This window comes from Nyctereutes procyonoides, unplaced genomic scaffold (assembly GCF_905146905.1).
Source record: "Nyctereutes procyonoides isolate TBG_1078 unplaced genomic scaffold, NYPRO_anot_genome, whole genome shotgun sequence".
NCBI classification, from domain to species: domain Eukaryota; kingdom Metazoa; phylum Chordata; class Mammalia; order Carnivora; family Canidae; genus Nyctereutes; species Nyctereutes procyonoides.
The window spans coordinates 15862553-15888569 of record NW_026575041.1 but is presented as its reverse complement, the minus strand read 5'-3'; the positions used below and the strand labels follow the sequence as shown (position 1 = coordinate 15888569).

At 38.8% G+C, this 26017-nt stretch overlaps 1 protein-coding gene across 5 annotated transcripts in view; it reads left to right on the top strand.

The window, feature by feature from the left end:
• Positions 1-26017, top strand: part of GRM5 (glutamate metabotropic receptor 5) — a 504061-nt gene that overhangs the window by 385960 nt on the left and 92084 nt on the right. For all 5 annotated transcript variants that reach the window (XM_055320784.1, XM_055320785.1, XM_055320783.1 and 2 more), the window contains exon 4: positions 13414-13660. In XM_055320784.1, coding sequence (XP_055176759.1) covers positions 13414-13660 — 247 coding nt within the window. The remainder of the gene's footprint in view (positions 1-13413; positions 13661-26017) is intronic.

Below are 26017 nucleotides of genomic sequence, written 5' to 3'. Positions count from 1 at the left end.
TTTAATGCAATATCTATAATGAAGAAGCTAGTAATAGTGATACAGTAAATGGCATTCTCAGAAGAGGGAGCTTCATAGTTTCTCATAAAAATGATGCAATGTCTATCAAATTTTCTATTCTAATCAAATTTCTAGTATTAGACATGATAATTAAATCTTCCACATGTACAATTTGTGAACTCTGCATTTTGCTTATATACAGAAGTTTATATGCTGAACTGTATTCATTTTTTCAATTTTCTACTTAATTTCAATCATAGTGCTTATTATAGGATATGGGGTTTCCATTTAGCATGTTTGTTATTTTTAACTAGACGTAAAATTTTTAATGAAATTTAAATTTTTAGCATCACTTACTTTCATAAGTATAAACTCTGGAACATTTTGCAAATTAAAAAGTATAGTCATTGTCAAATTTTCAAAGATGGGGAGCACTCATTTTACAAATACCTTTGAATAATCTAGTGACCTCTTGTCTATAAACTATACTAGATATACAACACCACCAGCAAGAGCTTCCAGGTATTTGGTACCTATTATGAGGTTATGAGTTCTATATGTACTATCTCTAATTCTCACAACTCGGCAAAAAAGTATTATTTTTCTTGTTTTCCAAATGAGGAAGCCCTGGAAAAAGGAATTATTTACCTCTACTGAGAAATTCTTAGCAAGGCTTCACAGTAAAGAGATCACAAAAATGTGTTTTTAAATGTGATTGGAAGCTTCTATATTAGATTGAGATGAGAATGCCACATCTTTAGGAAATATAGTTAAAATGGGAGAGAATGGTGGCAACGAAGATGGACAGATAGGTAGGGCCGTGAAAAGCTCTGACCTAGGAGTTTGGTCTTAGTATAGTAAAGGGAGTGTAATGCCATGGCTCTTTGCCATGTACTCTTTTAAATAATATAACCACCAGCCTTCATATCCCTGTGGAAGTCTTCCTTCATTTATACACCATATGGAAGTTCCTCAAAATACTGTAATGTGAATGAAAGAGATACACTGTCTGAAATAACACATCCATCAGAGGACTGCCAACCGGCTGTTCACGGTGAATCATTTAAATTTAAAATTTGGTGTTCTGCACATAGAAGTGTACAATCCCTGTTGAATTTCTGTAGCTCCCTGAAGACATGTCTTCTTTCTGCAGCTGCTGCGTTCATTTGCATTTCAATATGAACATTTAGGGGTCAACTGGATGAATTTCAGACGCAGTTATAAATCGGAGCCCTGGCAGATATTGGAAATTGGTGTCTCTGCAGGTGTATGGATACAGCTCTGGGGTACCAGTGTTACCAGGCTTCCTGGCACAGAAAAGGCAGAGAGTAGAGTGTTAGGAAAGAGTATGAATGAGTTATGTGATGTCAGCAGTAAATTCAGTCCCTTCATAGACTATTTCTTTCCTTCCTGATATCAGTAATCTCTGTCCAAGCCCCCAATCACTTAACTTGTCCCTTATTTTATTAATCTTAACCTATGCTCCTAAGATCTAGCTGCATCTTCATAATAACATACATTTCTCTGTCTGGCCCACTATATATTAAGGTCCATATAAGAGGTCTATTCATATTCCTCCATCATTCACATGACCCACTATTGCTTACAACATTGAACACTGTTCTGGGGTCTGGAAAGCAAGATCAATGGGCCAGATCTGCATAAAACTCTTTGCCTAGTATGAACCCATCTCTGAATCTCATGGTATGCTTTGAGACCTCTGCATAAAATAGGTGCTTAGTAAATGTTAAATGAAGGAACAAATGGCTAAACTCTGTCACAGCATTACAAACTGTGGAGCATACAATGTACAAAAGATAGTTTTAGCATTCATGTTGCTCATACTCTGTGTTGGGCACAGAAGAGAACATAGGTAATTCTAATGCATGGCAGAAAGTATTACGTGTTGTAATGGAGGTACACACACATTTCTGTGGGAACACGTCGTGGCAAAAGATTAATTCTGGCTAGGGGGATGCTCTGCCCTTCTGTCATAGTGAAAACAAGTTATTATGTCAGCCATGGGTATAACTGGAATCTATTTGCCATATGCATAAGGAATGAGTAGATTCAGAAAATAAATGACATTAGGGAGAATTTATTTCCCTGCTATTTCTTTTTCTGTGCAATATTACAACATGTTATCAAGTTACATCTACCAGATTTATAATCTGTTTCATAGAAAATACTTGAATCCCTTACCTTATATCTTCCTTCCCTTTACTATTTTTCCCCTACTGGGGAGAGAAGAAATAATGAGGACAATCCAAAAGTATTTCAGTATCTAGTTTAAGGCACACAAAGAATTGACTTGAGATTTTTTAAATATTTTAAATAAATGTTGCCATTTTAATTACTCTAGGTCATAGGTTAGTTTGCTGAAAAGAAATATAAATTATGGTTTCCTTTGCCTCCCATATGAAAATAGCACTAGTTCAGAATTTTAAACACAAGAGGTCTGGGCCCAGCTGCCATTAACCAAAGCTATGACTTTAAGGAACTCCTTTTCCCACCCTTGGCCTATTCCTTCATCAATAAAATGAGATTATTGGACAGAATTAGGAGTTCTCAAGATCAGAGGAGTATAGGAACCAGAGAGACAATATAGAAGGGGGAAGCAGGTTAGCAGTTACCATGTAAGAATGTGAAGCCAGCATGTGACATTTTCTGGTTTTTTTTTTTTTCAAGAGAGTGTGCTAAGCTGGATTGCCCTGTAAAATTTCCACAAAATAGCATTTAGCCAAACAAAACATACCTAACGTCCAATTCAGCCCAAGGGGTTCCTCTGTCCCTTCCAGACTGGATGCTTTCTAAAGTCCTTTGTCAAATCTTCTCTGATTCTGCATTGTGAAGACAGTCTGATTTCCTTTTGTTTAGCAGCTACTAAGCTTCAATGTTCCAATTCCCCAGATGAATTAAAGAACATGTTTTGAATGCTGTAGAATTAAATCATAATCATAGATTGGAGGATTTCAATTTCTGCTAATCCTTTTGGAGTCTTCTCATTTGATTAAACAATAGTAAAATTAGGATTGAATGCTAAGTGTCCTAAATCTGAGATCCAGTTTTGAAAAAAGAAATAAAAAGGGAACTGCCTTTCTTCCCTCGCTTCCATTTCTTCTCTGCAGGCTGCTATGAGGTAGATCCAACCTGAGAGTAGCTGGCAAGTTTGGCTTGGCTCAAATCTTCATGGTTGCATTGAGCTGGCCCGTAGTAGACCCTAAAAAATAATCCTCAAACAAAGTAACTACTGTTGAATAAAGTCCAATTCTTTCATGCAGCAAAATGCCAACTAATTAACATGCCCCCTCTCTTCTCTACTGCTCAGTGGACATGAAAAGAAGTCTAAAAAAATGAGCTGTTATACTATGTGCGCTCAAGACCTCAATATTTTCCAAATAAACTCAAACTCTTTGGGTCTCCATAAACTTCTATCACTGAGCTCATAGGTTACATGTTTAGTGTTTCTGGGGAGAAAAATACTATTACTCATGTTTGTATCATTGGCATCCATCACAGGGTCTGATATATAGCATGGACTCAATAAGTGTCTGTTTAATCAATAACTTAGTTAATCTTTGAATGAGTCAACAAATAAATTAACTAAGAACCAGAATTTCTCTCTAGGGCCTATGCAGCAAGAACAAAGGAATTGAATAGAACTCTCCATTCTATTAAGACTGCTAACGAGGGGATCCCTGGGTGGCACAGCGGTTTAACGCCTGCCTTTGGCCCAGGGCGCAATCCTGGAGACCCGGGATCGAATCCCACGTCAGGCTCCCCATGCATGGAGCCTGCTTCTCCCTCTGCCTATGTCTCTGCCTCTCTCTCTCTCTCTCTGTATGACTATCGTAAATAAAAAAAAAAAAAAAGACTGCTAACGAAAGGCTATGTCAACCAACAGAGAATAGGGAGTTTGAAAATGTAAATCAGCAAAAGGTGATGGGACCCTTATAGCTCTCCCAAGTGATCACCAACAATTCCCATAGTCCACGTATCATCTTCTGAATCTGGACACTTCATTTATAATGTTAACTTCTGAGAATATTGATTAAGAAAACAAAACAGGAAATCAGCCTGGTTAGCATCAAGCTACAAGTCGGAACCCACCTTCTGTGGACTAGGGTTCTACAGTCAGCCCAGTTTTCAAAGCCTCTACATCCTTTCAGAGTTGATTGCTCATGTGCCTCACTGAGTGGCCTGTCTTCTCAAAATTTTGGTTGGCTCACTAGGGTCAAATCTAAGCCTGCACAATTCAGAGGGAAGCCCAAGGGTTCATATTTGACTTTGTAGGATCACCGTCTTAAACTCCCCCCTTGAACTCCTTACAAAGCCAGTTCAGTCTGGCTTTGTAAACTGACCTTTCTACACCAATTATCTCCCCTCTCTCCAGTCTTCCTGATACTTTCCAGCCTCTCCCATCCTGTCCTGGTTGTGTTGAGTAGAAATCTTAGGCTTTAGTTTCTATCTCTGTCTTCACCTCTTGTTCCTTTGGCTGGATTGCCATGGGAGCCACATGGGGAGAGGCTAGAGACAGGAAAAGAGCACTTGTTCATCCTTTTGGGACACAGTTCGTTTGGTCATAGAAAAAGGCTCCCACCCTAAGAGGTATAGGAGCTTGCCCAGCCACTGCTGCCTTTGCCACCACCACCTCTGCAGGACCGCCTGGCGGCCAGCACAGGAAAACAAACAAATAAAAAACAAAAATAGAATTTCCTCCACTTTCTCTGACTTGTAAAGTGCCCCTTTCCACTCTTCAGATCAGAAACAGAGGGCTTCTCTTGGAGCTCTTTCTTCCTGTGTTCAAACTGGTGCACAGTTCCATATTTTGGGCCCCCTTTGTTGCTGAGCCTGGAGATACTTACTGGCAGGAAAAGATCCAAGAATCTCATGCATGTCTCAGTGGTTTTTTAAATTCTGGCTTCCTGGATTGTCTGGGTGGCTCAGTCGTTAAGCATCTGCCTTCGGTTCAGGACCTGATCCCAAGGTCTTGGGATAGAGCCTCATGTGGGGGCTTCCTACTCAGTGGGGAGTCTGCTTCTCCCTTTCCCTCTGGCCCTCTCTCCACTTGTGTTCTCTCTCTCTCTCTCTCAAATAAATAAATGAAATCTTTTAAATAAATAAATAAATTCTGACTTCCTTCCCCGATCCACCTGTTACCATTGACTTTTCAGAATCCTCTGAAAGCTGCTCCAGTCATTCTGCCGAGGGCTTTTAGCTGCATTCAGTGAGAGAAACACGAGGTCCATCTTTTCCAGACTAGAATTTTTCTCATGTAGTTTTATTAGGTGGTGAAAGCCCATGAGATTGCTTAAGGGGATTGTCTGGTCCGCCTGGCAGATTCTACTGTCAACTGGCAATATTAGTTTTGTTTAGTGCTTTTCTACAAAGGAATGATTGCTCTAGTAAATGGATCTGACATTCTGGAGACCGGACCTAGTATTTGGTGATAGCCCATGAGACATCCTGTCATTCATCAGGCCTCATTCATGTACTTAACATCTATTAATAGTGTCAACTATGTGTCAGGCACTGTGCTTGGCACAAGAGCTACCTGTGTGAATGACACAGAATCTTTGTTGTTGAGGAGTCCACAGTGTACTAGACACCGGCCAAAGGTCACACCAGTGCTATAAGAGAACAAAGCAGAGCCTTAAGTATAGACTAGATACATATTAGTAAACAGGCAATTTGTGTGTTAGGGTGTTCCGTGTGGGATAAAAGCCAGCATTGGCGCATGGGAAAACAGAGCAAAACCTTAACTCTGAACTAGAGGAGGGTCGTGACCAATTTCTGCTTGGAGGTGAGTCTTAGACACACACAAATTAATAAGTAGAAAATCTGTAGGAACATATGCTCCGGATATATAGAGTGAAATGCACAGAGGCCCAGATACAAGGGAGAGAGTTTGTTATGTGGCTATATGAAGTTCCAAATATCTGGTGTATACAGTATCACAGATCAGAATTCAGGGGTAAATCAAGGGCAGAACAGAAAGGCCTTGAAAGTCAGGGCAAGGTATTTAGGCTATAATTTGGTTATTAACTGAATGGTTTTAAAAGGAGACTAATAAAATCAGTTTTGCGCTTTCAAAAGACCACTCTTTATATTATCAACACTGGGAGATGTAGATTCCAGCAGAGAAAGATGGGAAGCAGTAAGACCTGTTAGGAGGCTATTATAATAATCCAAGCCAGAAATTATATAATTACTAAATATATCATTAGTTCTGGAACTAATAAAAAATCATACTATATGCTCGCAAGGAAACGCTATACAGGTAGTAAAATTGTGCAGCACCAGGAATTCAAAAAGGGGTCTGATAGATGAGATACATCCAATCAGCCAGCTGGTCATGTCAGTCCTATTTTTAAAATGTGTCCTGAATCTGAATACTGCTCAGCATCTCTTCCACTGTCACCCTCGTCTAAGCCATCAGTGTCTGTTGCCTGGTCTGTCACATTGGCCACTAACTGATTTATCCCTGCTCAATTTGTGGAACAGCACTTGGGATTCCCCACCCCCACCGACCTATTTTTCACCTCAATGGTGCCCTAATCCACCTAGTTACTTAAAATGAAAACCTGAACTAATCCTTGATTCTTCTTTTTTCTTTAATAGCTCACATCCAATGGACTAACACACTTTTCCCTGTTTCCAAAATATACTTTGAATCCTATCCTAGACTAAGGCACCATTGTCTCTTAGCTATTTCCATACTCCCTAGGCTTTCCCACTCTTGTTCAGTCTTCCATCCTCAAAGTGAAATTTTTAAAAGAAAACAGAGATCATGGTATTTCTCTGACAGAAACGCTCCACAGCCCTATATGGTACAGCTCCTGTCTAGCTCCCTTAGCTCATATCCTGCTTGTCTTCCTCTTATTCACTGTTCAGCCTTTCTTTCATTCTTCAAAGATAAAGCTAGGCACATTTGCACCAGCAAATGCCTCTCTGCTTGGCAACATATGTCTTCCAGATCTTTATATCTTGAGTGTGAAGAAACAAACCGGATCATTTGTAACACAACTTGGATCAGGGACTAGTAACATAAATCCTTTTATCAAGTGCTTTATAAATATAAACCCAGTTAATCCTTGTATAAATCTATTAGACATGATGACTAAACACATTTTTTTCAGGTTCAGAGAGGTTAATGGCCTAGGCCAAAGTGACACAGCTAGCAAGTAACAGGCAAAGCTGTGATCCTAACCTGCTGCCTGGTTCCAGAACCTGTGTTCTTAATCCTCTATGCTCCACTACTCAGAGTAGCCATGTGCCCTCTCTAACACAAAGGAAGGTATCTTGCAGATTCACCCCCTTCTCATATGTGTAGAGTTAGGGAACAGGTAGATATAGACAGAGATCTAGGCCTAAAGAGATAAGAGGCAGAAAAATTCCCTAATTAACTAAATTTCACACACACACACACACATACATACACACACATACAAATACTGAATCTCTTGCATTAATTGCTTTTAAATACAGCTACCGTCATCCCATGCACAAAAAGCTAAGCTTGCCCGCTATCAATAAGCATCTTGATTTCTTTAATTTCTTCATCTGTAGTAGAAAGAGTTCCTAAAGCTCATTGAGTTTCATGAGGTTAAAGCACTTTTCAAGTATTTATTTTGTTGTCACACATTTCACCTGCGCTCTCTCAGCTACCTAAAGGTGATAATTCAGCCTTGAGCTGCTGCTTCTAATAGAGGAAAAAGGCTGATACCTAGATGAACTGGTGTCGGCAGAATTTAAACTTGAATTTCTATTAATTGACCCTCTGTTGCATCCTGAATGCTAAAACAGATTAAGATGTTTCTCTTTAGGACACCTGGGTGGCTCAGTGGTTTAGCATCTGCCTTTGGCTCAGAGCATGATCCCAGGGTCTCGGGATCAAGTCCTGCACCGGGTCCCTGCATGGAGCCTGTCTCTCATGAATAAATAAAATTTAAAAATAGGTTATTTTTTTTAAAAAAAGATGTTTTCCTTTAAAAATTCATGCATCAGAAGCACTTAAGGAGAAATTACAAAGGTTAAATTTACATTAATTTTCTTCTGGCAGGCCTTGTTTCTTTGTTTTTGAATTTGCAATCCTTTGGTATTTCAAATGACAAGGGGAAAACATTTACCAGCAACTACAAGACCTAATGCTGCCCAAACAGGCCAGTTGTTTCCAGATGCCCAATAACAATAAATGATACAACAGACTGTGCACAACCAGTGTGTCCTTGGGTTCTTGAGCTCTTGCTTTTGGTTGGCCCCTTAATATATTCCTGGGCCCAGGTTTTGGGCAGTCTAATGAGCATTATTTGAGGGAACAGAAACATAGCACTTTCCAGGAAAGATCCGATCTTGTGACCAGTCTGTTTTCCCCTCACTTTATCTCTTAATTAGAATATTTTTAAAAAGTGATACAGTAATATTGTGCAGGGAGTATTTCTAGTGAAAATGATATAGTGATTGCAAAAAGGGCACCAATCTGGTGTTAGAAATTCTTGTCTACTTTTGATGTTATCTGCATAACCTTGGAGAATCTACCTAGACTGTCTACAGCTCAGTTTCTATGCAGTGTGATACACTATTTTTTTTAATTTATTTATGATAGTCACAGAGAGAGAGAGAGAGGCAGAGACACAGGCAGAGGGAGAAGCAGGCCCCATGCACCGGGAGCCCGACGTGGGACTCTATCCCGGGTCCCCAGGATCGTGCCCTGGGCCAAAGGCAGGTGCCAAACCGCTGCGCCACCCAGGGATCCCCAGTGTGATACACTATTGATGCACATCACTGATATATGTAAAAATTATTTTGAAAGTGCCAAAGAAAAATGCAAATTTTCATTCTTGCCTCCATTCAATTCAACAAACAGGGCAGTAACCATGCCCTAAGTCCTGTGATTTTACTTACACATGAATAAGGCTCAAATGTTGCCTTCTTGACAGTTGCTATCTATTGCCAACAAGGCCTAAAGAAACCTCTGGAAGGGAAGAGGAAACTGAGTGCCTAAGAGCTCTACTGCACATCCTATCAGGAAACACCTTTGGCTTTGCTTTCATTCTCCAAAGTCTTGACCACAAAACATGGTGGCTAAAGGTCGCTATGATTTACATTTTGGTACAGTGACTTTGTGCCAGGTGCCGTGCAAGGTATGTATAAGTTACCACCACTTAACAGATGATGAAACTGAATCTTGGAGAATTAAAGTAACTTGCCCAAGTCACGGAGCTAGGAAGACATAAGGCAAGAATTTACAGCTACATCACCCTCCTCTTCTCATAAAAGGAAAAAGAAGAGAATGAAAGTCAAAGCACCCCCTGTCTAGTAGCCCTAGAAGTAACTATTGCTGACCTCTGATTGTGGATTGGGAGGCTGAAGTGATGTGTGAGTGACACATATCCATTCAGGGAGTCATTAGAGGAAGGTAGGAGGTGGGGGGGGATAGGTGTTTCAAATTCTCCCTTCCCTAAGTATGCCTACATTTCTACAGCATGGTGTGCAGGGTGCCTAAGAGAGGTATAGAGAAAGTGATAGGGAGTTTGGAAGAGCAAGATTAATTTTAGTATCTGCAGTCATGGTGGTCTTCATGAAAGAAAGGTTCTTGATAACTTTAAAAATTGAGACAATTAGTGTTAGTAAGGTCGGAAAGAAAATAGAAGGGATTATCTAGTTAGCAGGGGTAATTCTTTAATTTATTCACCAGATAGTTATTGGGGACTCACATGTGCTAGGCACTGTCCTAGGCACTGAGTAGTAAACAAAACAGGAAAAAAAAAACACCCTGGCCTCACAGAGTTTACATTTTAGTGGGTAGATGAAACAGACAATAAAAAGACAAACATACAGCATTTTAGAAGATGGTAAGGAGAAAAATATTTTTGGGAAAGAAGATAGAGTGTCTGGGGGTGGGGTGGAGATGAGATTTAGGCAGGATGCCCCAGAAGATCTCACAGAGAGGATGATATTTGAGCAAAGACTTGCTAGGAGGGAGCAGTTTCTGCAGATCTCTGTGGCAGAGCAGTCTGGGTAGAAGGACCAGCAAGTCTGGAGGCAGGGGCACCCCCTGAATATTTGAGGATTAGGAAGGAAATTAGTGTAGCTAGAGAGGAATAATTTAAATGCAGAGTGTTAGGAGATGGAGACAGAACGATGAGGGATGGAACACCGTGAGTCAAGTCCCTGTATATCTTTTAAGGTCATTGCAAGGACTGTGGCTTTTACTTTCAGTAATAAAGAAGCCACTGGAAAGTTCAATCAGAGGAATGTCATCATCTGATTTACATTTTAAGGGAATTTCTTCTAGCTATTGTGTTGAAAATTGGCTGGAAGGTGGTGGTGGGCAAAGGTTAAAAAAAGACCAGTCAGGGCAGCCCGGGTGGCTCAGCGATTTAGTGCCGCCTTCAGCCCAGGGCGTGGTCCTGGAGTCCCAGGATTGAGTCCCACTTCGGGATCCCTGCGTGAAGCCTGCTTCTCCCTCTGCTTATGTCTCTACCTCTCTCTCTCTGTGTGACCCTCATGAATAAATAAATAGAATCTTAAAAAAAAAAAAAAAAAGACCAGTCAAAAGACTGTCTGTAATCCAGACAAGAGATGATGTATCTTAAACCTGGTGGAAGTAGATTAGTATGAAATAGTTTAATTCTAGATATATTTTATTTTTTTAAAGATTTATTTATTTATTTATGATAGAGAGAGAGAGAGAGAGGCAGAGACACAGGAGGAATGAGAAGCAAGCTCCATGCCAGGAACCTGACGTGGGACTTGATCCTGGGACTCCCAGGATCGCGCCCTGGGCCAAAGGCAGGCGCCAAACCGCTGAGCCACCCAGGGATCCCCTCTAGATATATTTTAAAGATAGATCAAATAAGAGTTGAGGGGATCTCTGGGTGGCGCAGCAGTTTGGCGCCTGCCTTTGGCCCAGGGCGCGATCCTGGAGACCCGGGATCGAATCCCACGTCGGGCTCCCGGTGCATGGAGCCTGCTTCTCCCTCTGCCTGTGTCTCTGCCTCTCTCTCTCTCTCTCTCTGTGTGTGTGACTATCATAAATAAATTTAAAAAAAATCCAAATAAGAGTTGAGAAGATAGGAAGGAAGACGAGTAAAAAGTGACCCCAAGTAAAAGATGACTTAGTACCTGGAAGTACAGAGTTTCCAGTGGCATATGGGAAAATGTGGAAGTACAAAGGCAACCTGTGGAGAGAAGAAAGTTGTAAGAAAGTTTGGAAAGTAGCCTGGGTCCAATGTCTAGTCCTTAGATGGAAATAGGATTCCCCATCTTAAACTCATGTCAGGATGAGCCCTGCTGCTTTCCCTTTCTGCTCACGAAAGCAAAGAGTCAGCATTTGGGCCAGCAATTAAGAAGGTTATAATATGGGCAGCCCGGGTGGCTCAGCGGTTTAGCACCACCTTCAGCCCAGGGCCTGATCCTGGAGACCTGGGATTGAGTCCCATGTCAGGCTCCCTTGCATGGAGCCTGCTTCTCCCTTTGCCTGTGTCTCTGTGCCTCTCTTTCTCTCTATATGTGTCTCTCATGAATAAAAATAAATAAAATCTTAAAAAAAAGAAGGGGATAATATGCCTCCATAGTTTAGAACTCATGAAGAACTATGCTACTTTGGAAAATCCATTTTTATCTCTCTTACAGAAAACTTTTCCCCCAATGACAAGCTCTGTCTTTACCTCAGCTCTTCCTTACAGCTTCTTACCACTGTTCTCCTTCTATGTCTCACTCCTCATTCTTCACTCCCCAGGCCTGGCAGTGGATTCTGCCCCTAGACACTGCTGCCCGTGACCATAGCCTCTACCCAGGCCAAGCCCTTTTCAGCTGTCATGGGGATCATTGTATCTCCTCTTCATGGGTCTTTCTGGCTCCCCTCCCACAGCCCTTTCAATCTCTCTCTGCACTATAGCCAGACTGGTCTTCCTGAAACAGAATTCTGATCACGCCCCTTCCTAGTTAAACACTGCAAAGGCCCCCAGTGACCTTTATGATAAAGTGCAGCAATCTTCATGTAGCTTATGCAGCCCTTGTCTCCTCTGCTCCTTTTGCACTCCCCATTCCCCCATCTTGCATGTCATGGTCTGGGCATTCCAACCTTCTTAAGGTTTCCCAGACAGAGCATTCTCTCTCTCTCAGCCAAGAACCCTTAAACACTCTTCCCTCCACTCCTCATCCAGCTGACACTCAGCCATAGTTCTCAGCAGCAATGAACTTCTGGGTCTGGTGCCCCTCCCGACTTGGTACTGCCTCCACACTTATCAAATCACACTGCAGTGATCTGCTTAGATGCTCCTGTGCCTTCTAGACTCTAAGGAAAGAATCAGATTTATCTTATTCAACATTAGGTCCCTCACTCCCAGCACCTTCTGAGCTGTCAGAAGTAACAGGCACTCATTCCATATTTGTTGAATCAATAAACCATTCCAAATGTTCTTTTTTTAATTTTTTTTAATTATTTATTTATGATAGTCATACAGAGAGAGAGAGAGGCAGAGACAAGGCAGAGGGAGAAGCAGGCTCCATGCACCGGGAACCCGACGTGGGATTCGATCCCGGGTCTCCAGGATCGCGCCCTGGGCCAAAGGCAGGCGCCAAACCGCTGCGCCACCCAGGGATCCCCCCAAATATTAGTTCTCTAATGAAATTTTCCCAAGAGCCCTCCGTTGGAAGAGATCTCTCCCTCTTTGGGCCTCCATAGATTTTAACTCCATATTTGTTACAAGTTTGTCACATTCTATCTTTCACTGTAGCTACATAATTTATTTCTATTACTGAAAAAATTTCTTCTTAAGTGCAGAATCCATGCCCAGTTCATCTTTGTTTTGTTCCTAGACCATCAACCACACAGTTTTTTGTATACTCAGACTCCAATTAATTAATTAATAGACTGTAAATGTTAGATTATGTTTTAGAATTTCCAAGTAGGCTAGTTTATGGAGAGCATGTGCTTTGAGGTGGGAAGTGGTGCATCCTAACAGGTAAGTTGAGGCAAGATGGTAGAAAATCTAGTTTGCTTAGCTAAGACTTAATAGTTTGGCAACAGGAGATTTGTTGTGCATTTCTAAACCAAGGAAGTGTATTATCATAGTTGAGTACTAAGGAGATTAATCTGTCCTTAAGATAAATTCTTTGGTACAGAAATATAGTGCTCTCCTGCGTCTATCTCTAGAGATTGGTAACAGAGGAAGTGAATCTTGGTAGTGTTGGGGTTCAGATTTTTCTTCAAGGTTTTAGGGGGAGAAAAGCCTGGAAATAGAAAGCGATCAGAGGCCATTCTATTCTGGCACTCGTAGCTTTGCATTTACTCTGATTCTAACTCTGATAAATTGCTGCTGTGAATTCTCCAATTATTCAGAATCCATGGATAGAGCTGTAGTATAATTCAATCTCATAGTTAATCCTTAATTTGTTTCTCAACAGGTTCTCTGACTCTGAGAACACATCACGTTCAAGATTCCAAAATGGGATTTGTGATCAATGCGATCTATTCCATGGCCTATGGGCTCCACAACATGCAGATGTCCCTCTGTCCAGGCTATGCAGGCCTTTGTGATGCAATGAAACCAATCGATGGACGGAAACTTTTGGATTCCCTGATGAAAACCAATTTTACTGGGGTTTCTGGAGATATGATCCTATTTGATGAGAATGGAGACTCTCCAGGAAGGTACTGTTATAATTCTCTTCTAGACAATAGTAGGTGGACAGTCATCTATTGATCCCAATGTGCCCATTTCTCTCTTTTGTGGTTATCTAGGCTTACTGGTCATATTTGGCCAGCTCTGACATCACAAAGGGATTAAAGATAGACAGAGGGAGCCCCATTTTCTGTAGCCACATACACATCCATATGTGTACTGGCTTCCAAAATACACTCTTGGAATCATCACATTTCAGAGACCTACACTCAGAGACAGGAGCCTCATGTTATAATAGAAAAACCAAAAACCAGCTCTGTGGTTTCTCTGTATGTTTTCCATGTTATTCTCTGCACTCTGATCTCTTCTTGGGTCATAGAATTATTCAGAAATGGGAACTATTCCATTTCTGGTAATTCAGAAATAGGGCTGAGGTGCTATTACATTGTTTGCTCTACCTATAGTAAGTTAGAAGTCCTTTTATTTTATTATCCTTTAGCTGGAGGTCTTTCTCCCTTCTTGAGGACTAAATTGCCTTTTATTCTCAAACTGCACCTTTCGTTATTGATAGAGGAGCCTGAGAAATATGAACTTACTCATAATTATAGATCAGCCTCCAGGGAAGTCATTAGGTACCTAGAACTTATCAGAATTCACATCTATCTCATACTCTAAATTCTTAAGTGACTCTACACAGGAGACTTTTAATCTATGAGGGATAATGTCATTAAAATGATATTCTGAGCTGTAGTGGGGCTGGCTCTCCACTCTGCCTTACATGGACACAATCAGGGTCCTTTGGTCTCCCACTGTAAAACCCGAAGCATTCTTCCAGCAACAGTTTATCCTTGACATGAAGGCTTGGAGAGGGTGTCTTTACACTCTGTTTGTAGCCTATCTTGCCAAGAGAAGGTTTCATGACTCTCTCCGTGACTCACACCTCATGTGCCCACACATGCACCAGCCACCTTGGTTCTAACTTGTTTTCGTGTTACTGAGGTGAGCTGAAGCTTGTCCCTGATGCAGCTGTTACCATGTCACAAGCTGAACTGCTAAGTGACAGCTAGTTCCAAGTCATGCAGCCAAGAAGAAAGCTGTATATTTATTCTATTCTAGAGACTTGAATATTGCTCCCAGCAGGCTCATTGCCAAGATAAGCTGACTTTGCATATATAGTTTTCTTCTTTTTTGGCTGTTCGGTATACCCATGGGGTATAGGGAATACAAACATTTTATCAGGGCCACAGAAAACTTCACATTTGTCATAAAGCTTCATAGGGCAGGTCAGCCAATGAGCTCAGTTTGTAGGCTCAAGTCAAGGTTTACTCCCTGATATCCGCACATGGATCTATTATTCCTGTGAGCATGCCTTTAGCACTGACATCAGCTTGGGACTTGTTCGTAAACTTTGATGACTACAGCTCCGAATATTCAAAGGGTTTTCATGTCATGTACCCAAGCTAGTTCCACAAAGAACAGATAGTGAAGAAATTTCTCAGCTCTATTCGAATGGGAAACCTTAATGGATCAGAAAGAACATCACTGTCTCATTCATAATCCTCCAAATATGCTGTAATGGGTACACTTAGAACATTGGTTCTTAGTCTTTTTTGGAACATAAATCTCTAAGACTCAGATGAAATTTATAGACATTCTCTAAAGGACAATATATATAAAATTTTGCAGACAATTTCCAAGAATTCACAATTGTTCAGAGACTTTCCACATATTAACAAAGGTTGGGTGTTACAGTAAGCCATTAATAAATAATGTGAATTGGCCTCTAAGGGCATGAACCAGATTCAGGAAGGTGGTTTGCAGCTTTTTATTTTTCCAATTAATCCAGTTCTATTTACAAAATAACTAAACTAATATTTATTGAACAGGTATTTTGAGCCAAACACTTAGCTAAGTCCTCTACATTTTAATCCTATGAGGTAAATGTTATCATTCTTTTCTCCAGCTGAAGGCTCACAAATTGAGGCTTACAAAGACTAAGTGACTTTTCCAAAGATACAGTCTAATACATGAGAACTCAAGATTGTAATTCAATCTTCACTCCTAACCTTATACAATGATCTGCCAATTAATCAACCAGGATAAAAGTTAAAAAGCCACTACTTTTGAGAAATTTATCAGTAGGCATTATATTATTATTTCTGTGGAGTAAAAGTTATGGTTCTGCTGAGTCAAAGACATTCCAAACGGGGCAATGCACCAGAGGAGACTGGGGTGACTAGGGAGTCCCCTAAAAAGCCAGAGGAAGATCCTGAACCGAGGAAGCAAGGACAGGTAACAACTTATTCTAGCAAACACAATTGTAGACTGTTAGTTCATTTTAACCACTTCTTTTAAACTTCATATCTAATCAGACAACTATCAGTCCACAATTCTTTAATAAAATCCTTGGGACCAAGTGTATTACAGAATCCAGAATTTTTAAATTAGAAAAGGTAACACAGTCATCTGATGCCACCAACATGCTGTGGAGCAGCACTCTTTAATCAACATATTAATATTTCTGTAGTAAAACATACAAATATTCACATAAAGTGTGATAAATAGACTGTAAATAGCCTCATTACAGTGTGGGCCAAGTTCTTTCACCAGATAAGTTCAGGTTGGGTCATGTTTGCTGCCAAGTGAGTTATAAAAATATAATTTTCAGAGCTCTAAGAATTTCAGAATTACAGATAAGAAATATGGACTTGACTACTTACCACCAATGGTATAGACCACAGGTCAGCAAACTGTGGTCTGCAGACCAAATGGAGTCTGCTGTCTGTTTCATAAATCAGGTTTTATTGGAACACAATCACACCCACTCATTTAGGTCCTATCTTTGGCTGTTTTCACACTACACTGGCAGTGTTGAGTAGTTTCACCGAGACCATCTCACAAAGCCTCAAAACATTGAATGTGCCTCTACAGTAAAAATTTTCTGATCCCTCACAGAGAGTCCGTTGAGAAATAGGGTTGAAGAGGCCTCACTACTGCCTGGGACTGACCATAACTGGGCAGAGGAAACATGGAGAGTCAACATCAAAACATGAGACTAAGTACAACTGGCTGTTTAAAGCAAGAATTGTAACAATATATTGTGGGATTGATAAGTGTGGAAATGAAAAATATTTGGCAACGTGTCATAAAGAAAGGGGATATAGAATTCTACAACAGTAAGTTTCTTATTTACATTAAGTGACACAACATTAAGTAGAATAGGATAATTAGAGAATGCATATTTAATCCCTTAATACAAGGAATAGCTAAAAAACCAATAGAAGGATACTTTTAAAATCTTGATTAATCCAAAAGACAAGAAAAGAAGCGTGGGTGGGCAGAAACAGAGGTGACAAATAAAAGATCAGGTTAGAACACTAGAAATTTGAAGATACTGAGCAGGTTTGCACAAGGGTTCTTCATATGTGGCTCTGCATATGTCACAGAAGGACCAGAGATGACTTATTTCAACTTCCCAACTTTCCTTGGGGGGCACAGTGGAGTCACAAAGAAAGGAAGAGGCGCGCCCACTCTCACAGTCAGTAAGAGAACAAGGCCGGTATGCGATTCCCAGGCATGGTGATTAAATTCAAATGAAGAGAATGTAACTTAGTTTTCTTTCTCTTCTTTTTTTTTTTCTTTTCTTTTCCCCATTTTCTTTATGTCACATATGAAATGGTTCTATGTGTATCCTGGGAAAGGATTTCATTATCAATTACCATTAAAGGACTTGGTCAAAGGGACCTTGTGGTCTTTAATCCAACCCCCAAGACACAGATCATTGTAATTGCTCTGTTGCATGGATTGCTGCTTAAAATGTCTGTTTTCTTGGATGGCAGACAATCTGTCACATATTTAAGAATCAAACTTTTAAAAACCACACACCTAAGCATTAGAATTATAGACTGAGAGGATTTTAGTTGGTACTTGAATCTAAAATTCTACACAGCCCCTTCCACCTGAAGAAGTTGCAGTTCCCCTGACAACATTGCTTCAGCCCCCTGGGTAAAGAAAATCTCACTATCTTCTGAGAAAGGAAGGCTGCTCTAATTTTCAGAGTTACTACCACTTAAAAAGTTCTTTAGTTCTGATAAACAGAAGCCTGCCTACCTCTAGGTTCTACCTAGTGCTTTAATAGAACTTTTTTTGCTTTGTATTAGAACACATTTTATCTATTTTATTTTTTTAATGCAATATGAAATTCATTTTTAGGTTCAGACTGGGTGGCTCAGCGATTTAGCCCCACCTTCAGTCCAGGGCCTGATCCTAGAGACCCAGGGTCGAGTCCCGCATCAGGCTCCCTGCATGGAGCTTGCTTCTCCCTCTGCCTCTCTTTCTCTCTGTGTGTCTCTCATGAATAAATAAATAAAATCTTAAAAAAAAAGAAATTCAGTTTTTAAAAATTTCAGTATATTCCGACTATGAATTATGACCAGTTAAGGAAGAGAGACGAAGGGAGGTAGAGAGAAAGGAGAAAGAAAGGAGAGATATTACAGAAAACAGATCATACATACCACACACAGTAATAAGAAAAAAGTTTCAGGAGCAGAAAGATGTAGAAACAAAGAGGCTTGATGAAGGAGAGCAGAAGAGCAAGACAGTGAGAAAGGGAGGGAATTAGTAATGGAAAACAATTGTAGGAAGCCATTATGTGTTTTAATTCTTACCCAAAATCTAACTAAGAGTACTTTTCAAACTCTCACTTTTGACAGAGAATAAAGTCTATATCCTATCTCTGAAAATGGAAAGAATTCATACCAATTGCCAAATGAGGGGAAAAACCTTTTTTTTTAAAAAAAAAAGACTTTATTTATTCATGAGAGAGAGAGAGAGAGAGAGAGAGAGAGAGAGGCAGAGACAAAGGCAGAGGCAGAAGCAGGCTCCATGCAGGAAGCCCAACATGGGACTCGATCCCCAGACTCCAGGATCACGCTGTGAGCTGAAGGCAGACACCCAACCGCTGAGCCACGCAGGCATCCCAAACCTTTTTTTTTTCTTTTTTAATGGAGAATTATTTTTAACTCTTTTTCTAATGTGTTGCTACCAAAGATTTTTACAGCAATGTTCTATTTTCACCGACAATGGTACTAGTGATAATATCTCTGCATTTGTCTTGTAGATAAATAATTACCAGAAATCTACAAGCTAATTCCATGAGGAGGATTCATTATCTCTAATGTAGTTAAAACAGGTTGACAGTTTTGAACCAAAAATGAAGGTTTAACTTTTCCTGAAATCACTTCGCTGCCAAATATGACATTTTCCATTCTATAGAATTTTCATATTTATTTTTCAAAAACTGAATCTCTTCACGTTTTACCATTTCCCCTACATAGAGCAGATTAATGCAATCAAGGAGCAAGGAAAGTTGATTCTCCGCTCTATCAAATAGATATGGAGCAGTCTAATGGAGAACAGTGAACTGGAAGTCTAAAGGCTGAGTTTAGGTTTGCTCTGCCACTTGCATACTCTGCAATCTGGCATTACTCAATAACCTCACCAAACTGCAGTCCCATTATCTGTAAAACTCACAGTATGGAGACCTTATCAAAGTTAAATATGAGTAGAAATGGGTTGAGGACTCATTTGGAGTGAGCAATGAAACCCTCATAGCTCTTCAAATCAGCAGCAGCAAAGAAAGAAAATTTCCTGATACCTATAATTCTTTCTTTTTCCCAGCCTAGAATGTTCAAAGCTTATTTGCTCAGAGTCTTTATTTGCTCACACAGAATACTTTTTGAAGTCTCCGAAGCCTATATACTTGAAATACTCAATGACATAATAAATGAGTTTCTTTTTTTTTTTAGCCTTAAAGGCTCTGTTTTCGAATATCTCAACTCATTGTATGCATAGAAGCCATTGGATAGCTGTGACAGTATCCTGCAGATTAGTACTTTGGGTTTAGAAGTGGACTTTAAGCAATTACTCAAAATTGTTACTTACTGCAAATAAAATACTGTGGGATGATCCTTAAGCTACTGAACAGCTAACAAAATTTAAGAATGAACTAACATTCTGAAAAAGACAGTACCATAAAAATACTGTGACTGGGAGTAAAAACAGAATGGTATCATTTTACAGTGTCAATCGAAACAGACTGAGGTCAAATTGATTCCTAACATTTCCTTCCTGAGCATTGGTCTGCATATGGTAAGCTGGTCACTGGAACCCGAATGCTAGAAAGTAGTCCATCCATGTCAATTTGCAGATAACTATGCTGAGCATGGAAGGATGGAGGGGGTATTTATAAGAACCCACGAGCCAACTGTCTAAGTCCTAGGAGGTAAAAGCATAGGGTGCTATGTGAAGACATTGTGCACCTAAGATATACCCACAGTTATGTCTACAGGAGCTGATAAAGTGACTGGTATTGTTCATCCACTGTCCTAACATTGGAAAATTATTTCAAAAATGCTTCTCTGGAAATGTTCTTGCACGTAAGAAAAATCTTGTAAATAAGTACATTAATTTTCCCTCTTTACATCTATCCCCATACTCAAAATGAGAACAATAGCTAATATAGGCTGAGAACTCACAAGGTATTAGCATCTTCCAGGGTTTTTACATTGCACGAGGTGCTTTAGAAGCCATCTATTTTCAGATTTGCTTTGTTTATTTTAATTCCAGTTAGTTAACATACCATGTTATATTAGCTTCAGGTGTACAATATAGTGATTCAACACTTCCCTACATCCCCTGGTCCTCATCACAAGTGCCCTCCTTAATCCCCATCACTTATTTTACCCATTCCTCCACCCTCCTCCCCTCTAACCATCAGTTTGTTCTCTATAAATCAAAATTTCATTTTTTGTGGTAGTGTCTTTTTCAGAATGTTAATTGATTCTTAAATTTTGTTAGCTGTTCAGTAGCTTAAGGATTACCCTAAAGTGTTTTATTTGCAGTAACAATTTTGAGTAACTATCGGTTTTTTCTCTGTAACTAAGAATCTATTTCTTGATTTATCTCTCCTCTCCCCTTTTTTCCCTTTGCTAGTTTGTTTTGTTTCTTAAATTCCACATTTGAGTGAAATCATGTAGTATTTGTCTTTTTCTGACTGATTTATTTTGATTAGCATAATACATTCCAGCTCCATTCACGTCATTGCAAATGGCAAGATTTCATTCACTTTTATCACTGAATGATATTCTACTATATATTGGAATATATATTATATTTATATATATATATAAAACCTCTCCTTTACCCATTCATCAATCAATAGACACTTGGGCTACTTCCATATCTTGACTATTGTAAATAATGCTGCTATAAACATAGGGGCATGCATGTAGCCCTCTGATTTAGTGTTTTTATATTCTTTGGGTAAATACCCAGTAGTGTGATTGCTAGATTGCAGGATAGTGATACTGATAATTTTTTGAGAAACACCCATACTATTTCCCAGAGTGACTACACCAGTTTCCCTTCCCACCAACAGTGCTCCAGGGCTCTCCTTTCTCCATATCCTTGCCATCACCTGTTGTTTCTTGTGTTGTTGATTCTAGGCACTCTGACAAGTATGAGGTGATACCTCATTGTGGTTTTAATTTGTACTTCTTTGATGGTAAGTGATGATGAACATCTTTTCAGATGTCTGTTAGCTATCTAAATGTCTTCTTTGGAGAAATGTCTCTTCATGTTTTCTGCCCATTTTTTCATTGGATTATTTGTTTATTCGGTGTTGAGTTTTATAAGTTCTTTATATATTTTAGATGCCAGCCCTTTATCAGATATGTCATTTTCAAATATCCTCTCCCATTCCAAAGGTTGCCTTTCAGTTTTGTTGATTGTTTCCTTCATTGTGCGGAAGCTTTTCATTTTGATGAAGTCCCAGTAGTTTATTTTTGCTTTTTTTCCCCTTGACTTGGGAGACATATCCAGAAAAAAAGTTGCTATGGCTGATGTCAAAGAAATTATTGCCTGTGCCCCCTTGAAGAATTTTTATGGTTTCAGGTCTCATGTTTAGGTCTTTAACCCATTTTGAGTTTATTTTTGTGTATGGTGAAACAAAGTGGTCCAGTTTCATTCTTTTTCATGTTGCTGTCCAGTTATCCCAGCACTAGTTATTGAAGAGACTTTTTCCCATTGGATATTCTTTCCTGATTAGTTGAAGATCAATTGACCATATAGTTGTGGGTTTATTTCTGGGTTTTCTATTCTGTTCTGTTGATCTCTATTTCTATTTTTATGCCAGTACCATACTGTTTTGATCACTACAGCTTTGTCATAGAACTTGAAGTTGAGAATTGTGATGCCTCCAGCTTTGCTTTTCTCTTTCAAGGTTGCTTTGGATACTTGGGGTAAAAAATTTTAGCATTTTTGTTCTAGCTCTGTGAAAAATGTTGTTTGTATTTTGATAGGGATTGCATTAAATATGTACATTGCTTTCAGTAATATAGACATTTTAACAATATTTGTTCTTCCAACCCATGAGCATGGAATGTCTTTCCATTTCTTTGTATCATCTCCAATTTCATTCATCAATGCTTTTTACTCTTCAGAGTACAGGTCTTTCAATTATTTGTTTAGGTTTATTCCTAGGTATCTCATTATGTTGGTACCATTGTAAATGGGATTTTCTTAATTTATCTTTCTGCTGCTTCATTATTGGTATATAGAAATGTAGATTTCTGTACATTTATTTTGTATCCTATGACTCTACTGAATTTGCTTATCAGTTCTAGCTGTTTCTTGGTTGAGTCTTTTGGGTTTTCTTTTTTTTTTTTTTTTCTTTTGGGTTTTCTATATATAGTATGATGTCATCTGCAAATAGTGAAATTTTACTTCTTCCTTACTGATTTGAATCTTGTTGTTGTTGTTGTTGTTGTTGTCTGATTGCAGTGGCTAGGACTTTTATGTTAAATAAAAATAATGAGGGGCTCCTGACTGGCTAGGTTAGTAGAGCATGTGACTCTTAACCTTGGGATCATGAATTTGAGTCCCATGTTGGGTGTAAGAGATTGCTTAGATAAATAATGTTTTTAATTAAAGATTGTATGTATGTATGTATGTATGTATGTATGTATGTATGTATTTAGAAAGCATGCCATTGGGGGAGTGCAAAGGGGAGGAAGAGGGAGAAAACGTCCAGAAGACTTGGTTGAGTGCAGAGCCAGAGTTAGGGCTCAATCCTATCACAAGATCATGACCTGGGCTGAAACCAAGAGTCGGGTGCTCAACTAACTGAGTCACCCAAACATCCAGCCCCCCCACAAAAAAAATTAAAGTGATGAGAGTGGCCCTCCTTGTCTTGTTTCTGATCTTAGGGGAAAAGTTCTCAGTTTTCCTCACTAAGGATTATGTTAGTTGTGGGATTTTTTTATATGGCCTTTATCATGCTGAGGTATGGCCCTCTAAGCCTATTTTGCTAAGGGTTTTTAGCATGAATGGATATTATACTTTGACAAATGCTTTTTTGGCATCTATTGAAATGATTACGTGGTTCTTATCCTTTCTCTTATTGATGTGGTGTATCACATTGATTGATTTGAGAATACTGAATCACCTTTACAATCCAGGAATATATCCTACTTCATCATGGTTAATGATTTTCTTAATGTATTGTTGAATTTGGTTTGCTAATGTTTTGTTGAGAATTTTTGCATCTATGTCCATCAGGGATATTGGCCTATAATTTCCTTTTTCAGTGGTGTCTTTATCTGGTTTTGGTATCAGAGTAATGCGACCTCATAGAATAAATTTGGAAGTGTTCCTTCCTTTTCTATTTTTTGGAGTAGTTTGAGAAGAATAAGTATTAAGTTTTCTGGAAATGTTTGGTAGAATTTGCTTGTGAAGCCATCTGGTACTGCTTTTCTTTGTTGGGAGTTTTTGATTTCTGATTCTTTTTCTATGCTGGTTATCGATCTCTTCAAATTTTCTATTTCCTCCTGTTTCAGTTTTCATAGTTTATATGTTTCTAGGAATTTATCCATTTCTTCTAGGTTGTCCAGCTTATTGGCATAGAGTTTTCATAATATTCTTTTATAATTATTTCTATTTCTGTAGTGTTGGTTGTTATTTCTCTTCTCTCAGTTGTCATTTTACTTATTTGAGTCCTTTCTCTTTTTTCTTTGATAAGTTTGGCTAGCAGTTTGTCAATTTTATTGATCGTTTTCAAAGAACCAGGTCCTGGTTCCATTGATTTGTTCTTTTGGGTTTTCTTTTTAGTTTCTGCATCATTTACTTCTACTCTAATCTTTATTATTTTGTTCCTTCTGCTTGTTTTAGGTTTTGTTTGTTGTTTTTTTCTGGCTCCTTTCAGTATAAGAATGTTTATTTGAGATTTTTCTTGCTTCTTGAGAAAGGCCTGTATTGCTATAAATTTCCCTCTTAGAACTGCTTCCGCTGCATCCCAAAGGTTTTATACTGTTATGTTTTCATTTTCATTGGTTTCTATGTATTTTTTATTTCTTCTTCTTTGTCTGGTTGACCCATTCTTTTTTAGTAGAATGCTATTTAACCTCCATATATTTGTGGTCTTTCCAGATTATTTCTTGTGATTGACACCTAGTTTCATAGTGCTGTGGTCAGAAAAGAGGAATGATACAACTTTGATCTTGATTTTGTTGAGGCTTGTTTTGTGGGCTAATATATGGTCTATGCTGCAGAATGTTTCAGGTGGACTTAAAAAGAATGTATATTCTGCTGTTTTAGGATGGAATGTTCTGAATATATCTGTTAAATCCATCCAGTACAGTGTGTCATTTAAAATCATTGTTTCCTTGTTGATTTTCTGTTTAGATGATCTGTCCATTGAGGGGTATTAAGGGTATTAAAGTCCCCTAATATTATTGTTTTATTATAGATTATTTCTTTATCTTTGTTATTAACTGTTTTATGTATTTGGGTATGTAATTATTTATATTTGTTATATCTTCTTATATATCCCCTTTATTATTATATGTCCCCCTACTGATCTCTTTTTACAGTCTTTGTTTTAAAGTCTATTTAGTCTGATATAAGTATAAGCTATCCCAGCTTTCTTTTGACATCTACTTGCATGATAAATGTTTCTCTGTGCCCTCACTTTCAATCTACAGGTGTCTTTAGATCTAAAAAGAGTCTCTTGTAGGTGGGTCTTGTTATTTTATCCATTCTGTCAGTCTGTATCTTTTGATGGGAGCATTTACAACATTTACATTTAAAGTAATTATTGATAGATATGTACTTATTGTCATTTTATTATTTGTTTCGTGGTTGTTTTGGAAATTTTTCTCTGATCCCTTTCTTTCTTTCTTTCTTTCTTTCTTTCTTTCTTTCTTTCTTTCTTTCTCTCTTTCTTCTTTCTCTCTCTTTCCTTCCTTCCTTCCTTCCTTCCTTCCTTCCTTCCTTCCTTCCTTCTTTCTTTTTCTACATATAGTAGTCAATAACAGGTTGTTGGTCATTTAAGTTTGAACCCATTCTTTACTCCTTCTCCTTCCCACGTGTTACGTTTATGTTGTTCTTTTTTACATCTTTTTATTTTGTGAGTTCTTTGCATGATTTTTTATAGGAATATTTGTCTTTACTGCTTTTGTGTTTTATACCATTATACTTTGATTTTTGGTCTGTGCTTTCCACTTAAACAATCCCCTTTAACATTTCTTGCAGTCCCTCTTAATATTTCTGGTTTAGTGGTAATGAACTTCTTTAGTTTTTGTTTGTCTGGGAAACTCTCTCTCCTTCTATTCTGAATGATAGCCTTGCTGGATAGAGTATCCTTGGCTGTAGATTTTTCTCATTCAGAATTTGTATATATCATGCCACTTTCTTCTGGTTTGCAAGGTTTCTGCTGAAAAATCCACTGATAGCCTTATGGGATTTCCCTTTTATCTGTCTTCTTTTGTCTTGCTGCTTTTAAATTTTTTTCTTTATCGCTACATTTTCCCATGTTATTTACAATATGTTTTGGTATGGATCTGCTTTTGTTGATTCTGTTGGGGGTTCTCTGTGCCTACTGGATTTGGATATCTGTTTCCTTTCCCAGATTTGGGAAATTTTCAGCTATTATTTCCTTTTAAAAAAAATATTTTATTTATTTATTCATGAGAAACACAGAGAGAGAGAGAGAGAGAGAGAGAGAGAGAGAGAGAGAGAGGCAGAGAGAGAAGCGGGCTCCTCTCAGGGAGCCTGATGTGGGACTCAATCCCAGATTCTGGGATCACGCCCTGAGCTGAAGGCAGACGCTCAACCGCTGAGCCACCCAGGTGTCCCCTATTATTTCTTCAAATAAATTTTCTGCCTCCTTTTCTCTCTTCTTCTTCTGGGATCCCTCTACTCTGAATGCTATTATATTTGATGGAGTCACTGATTTCCCTAAGTATATTCTCATTTTGCATAATTCTTTATTCTCTCTTTTATTCAGCTTGATCACTTTCCCCTGCTCTGTCTTGTACCTCATTAACTCA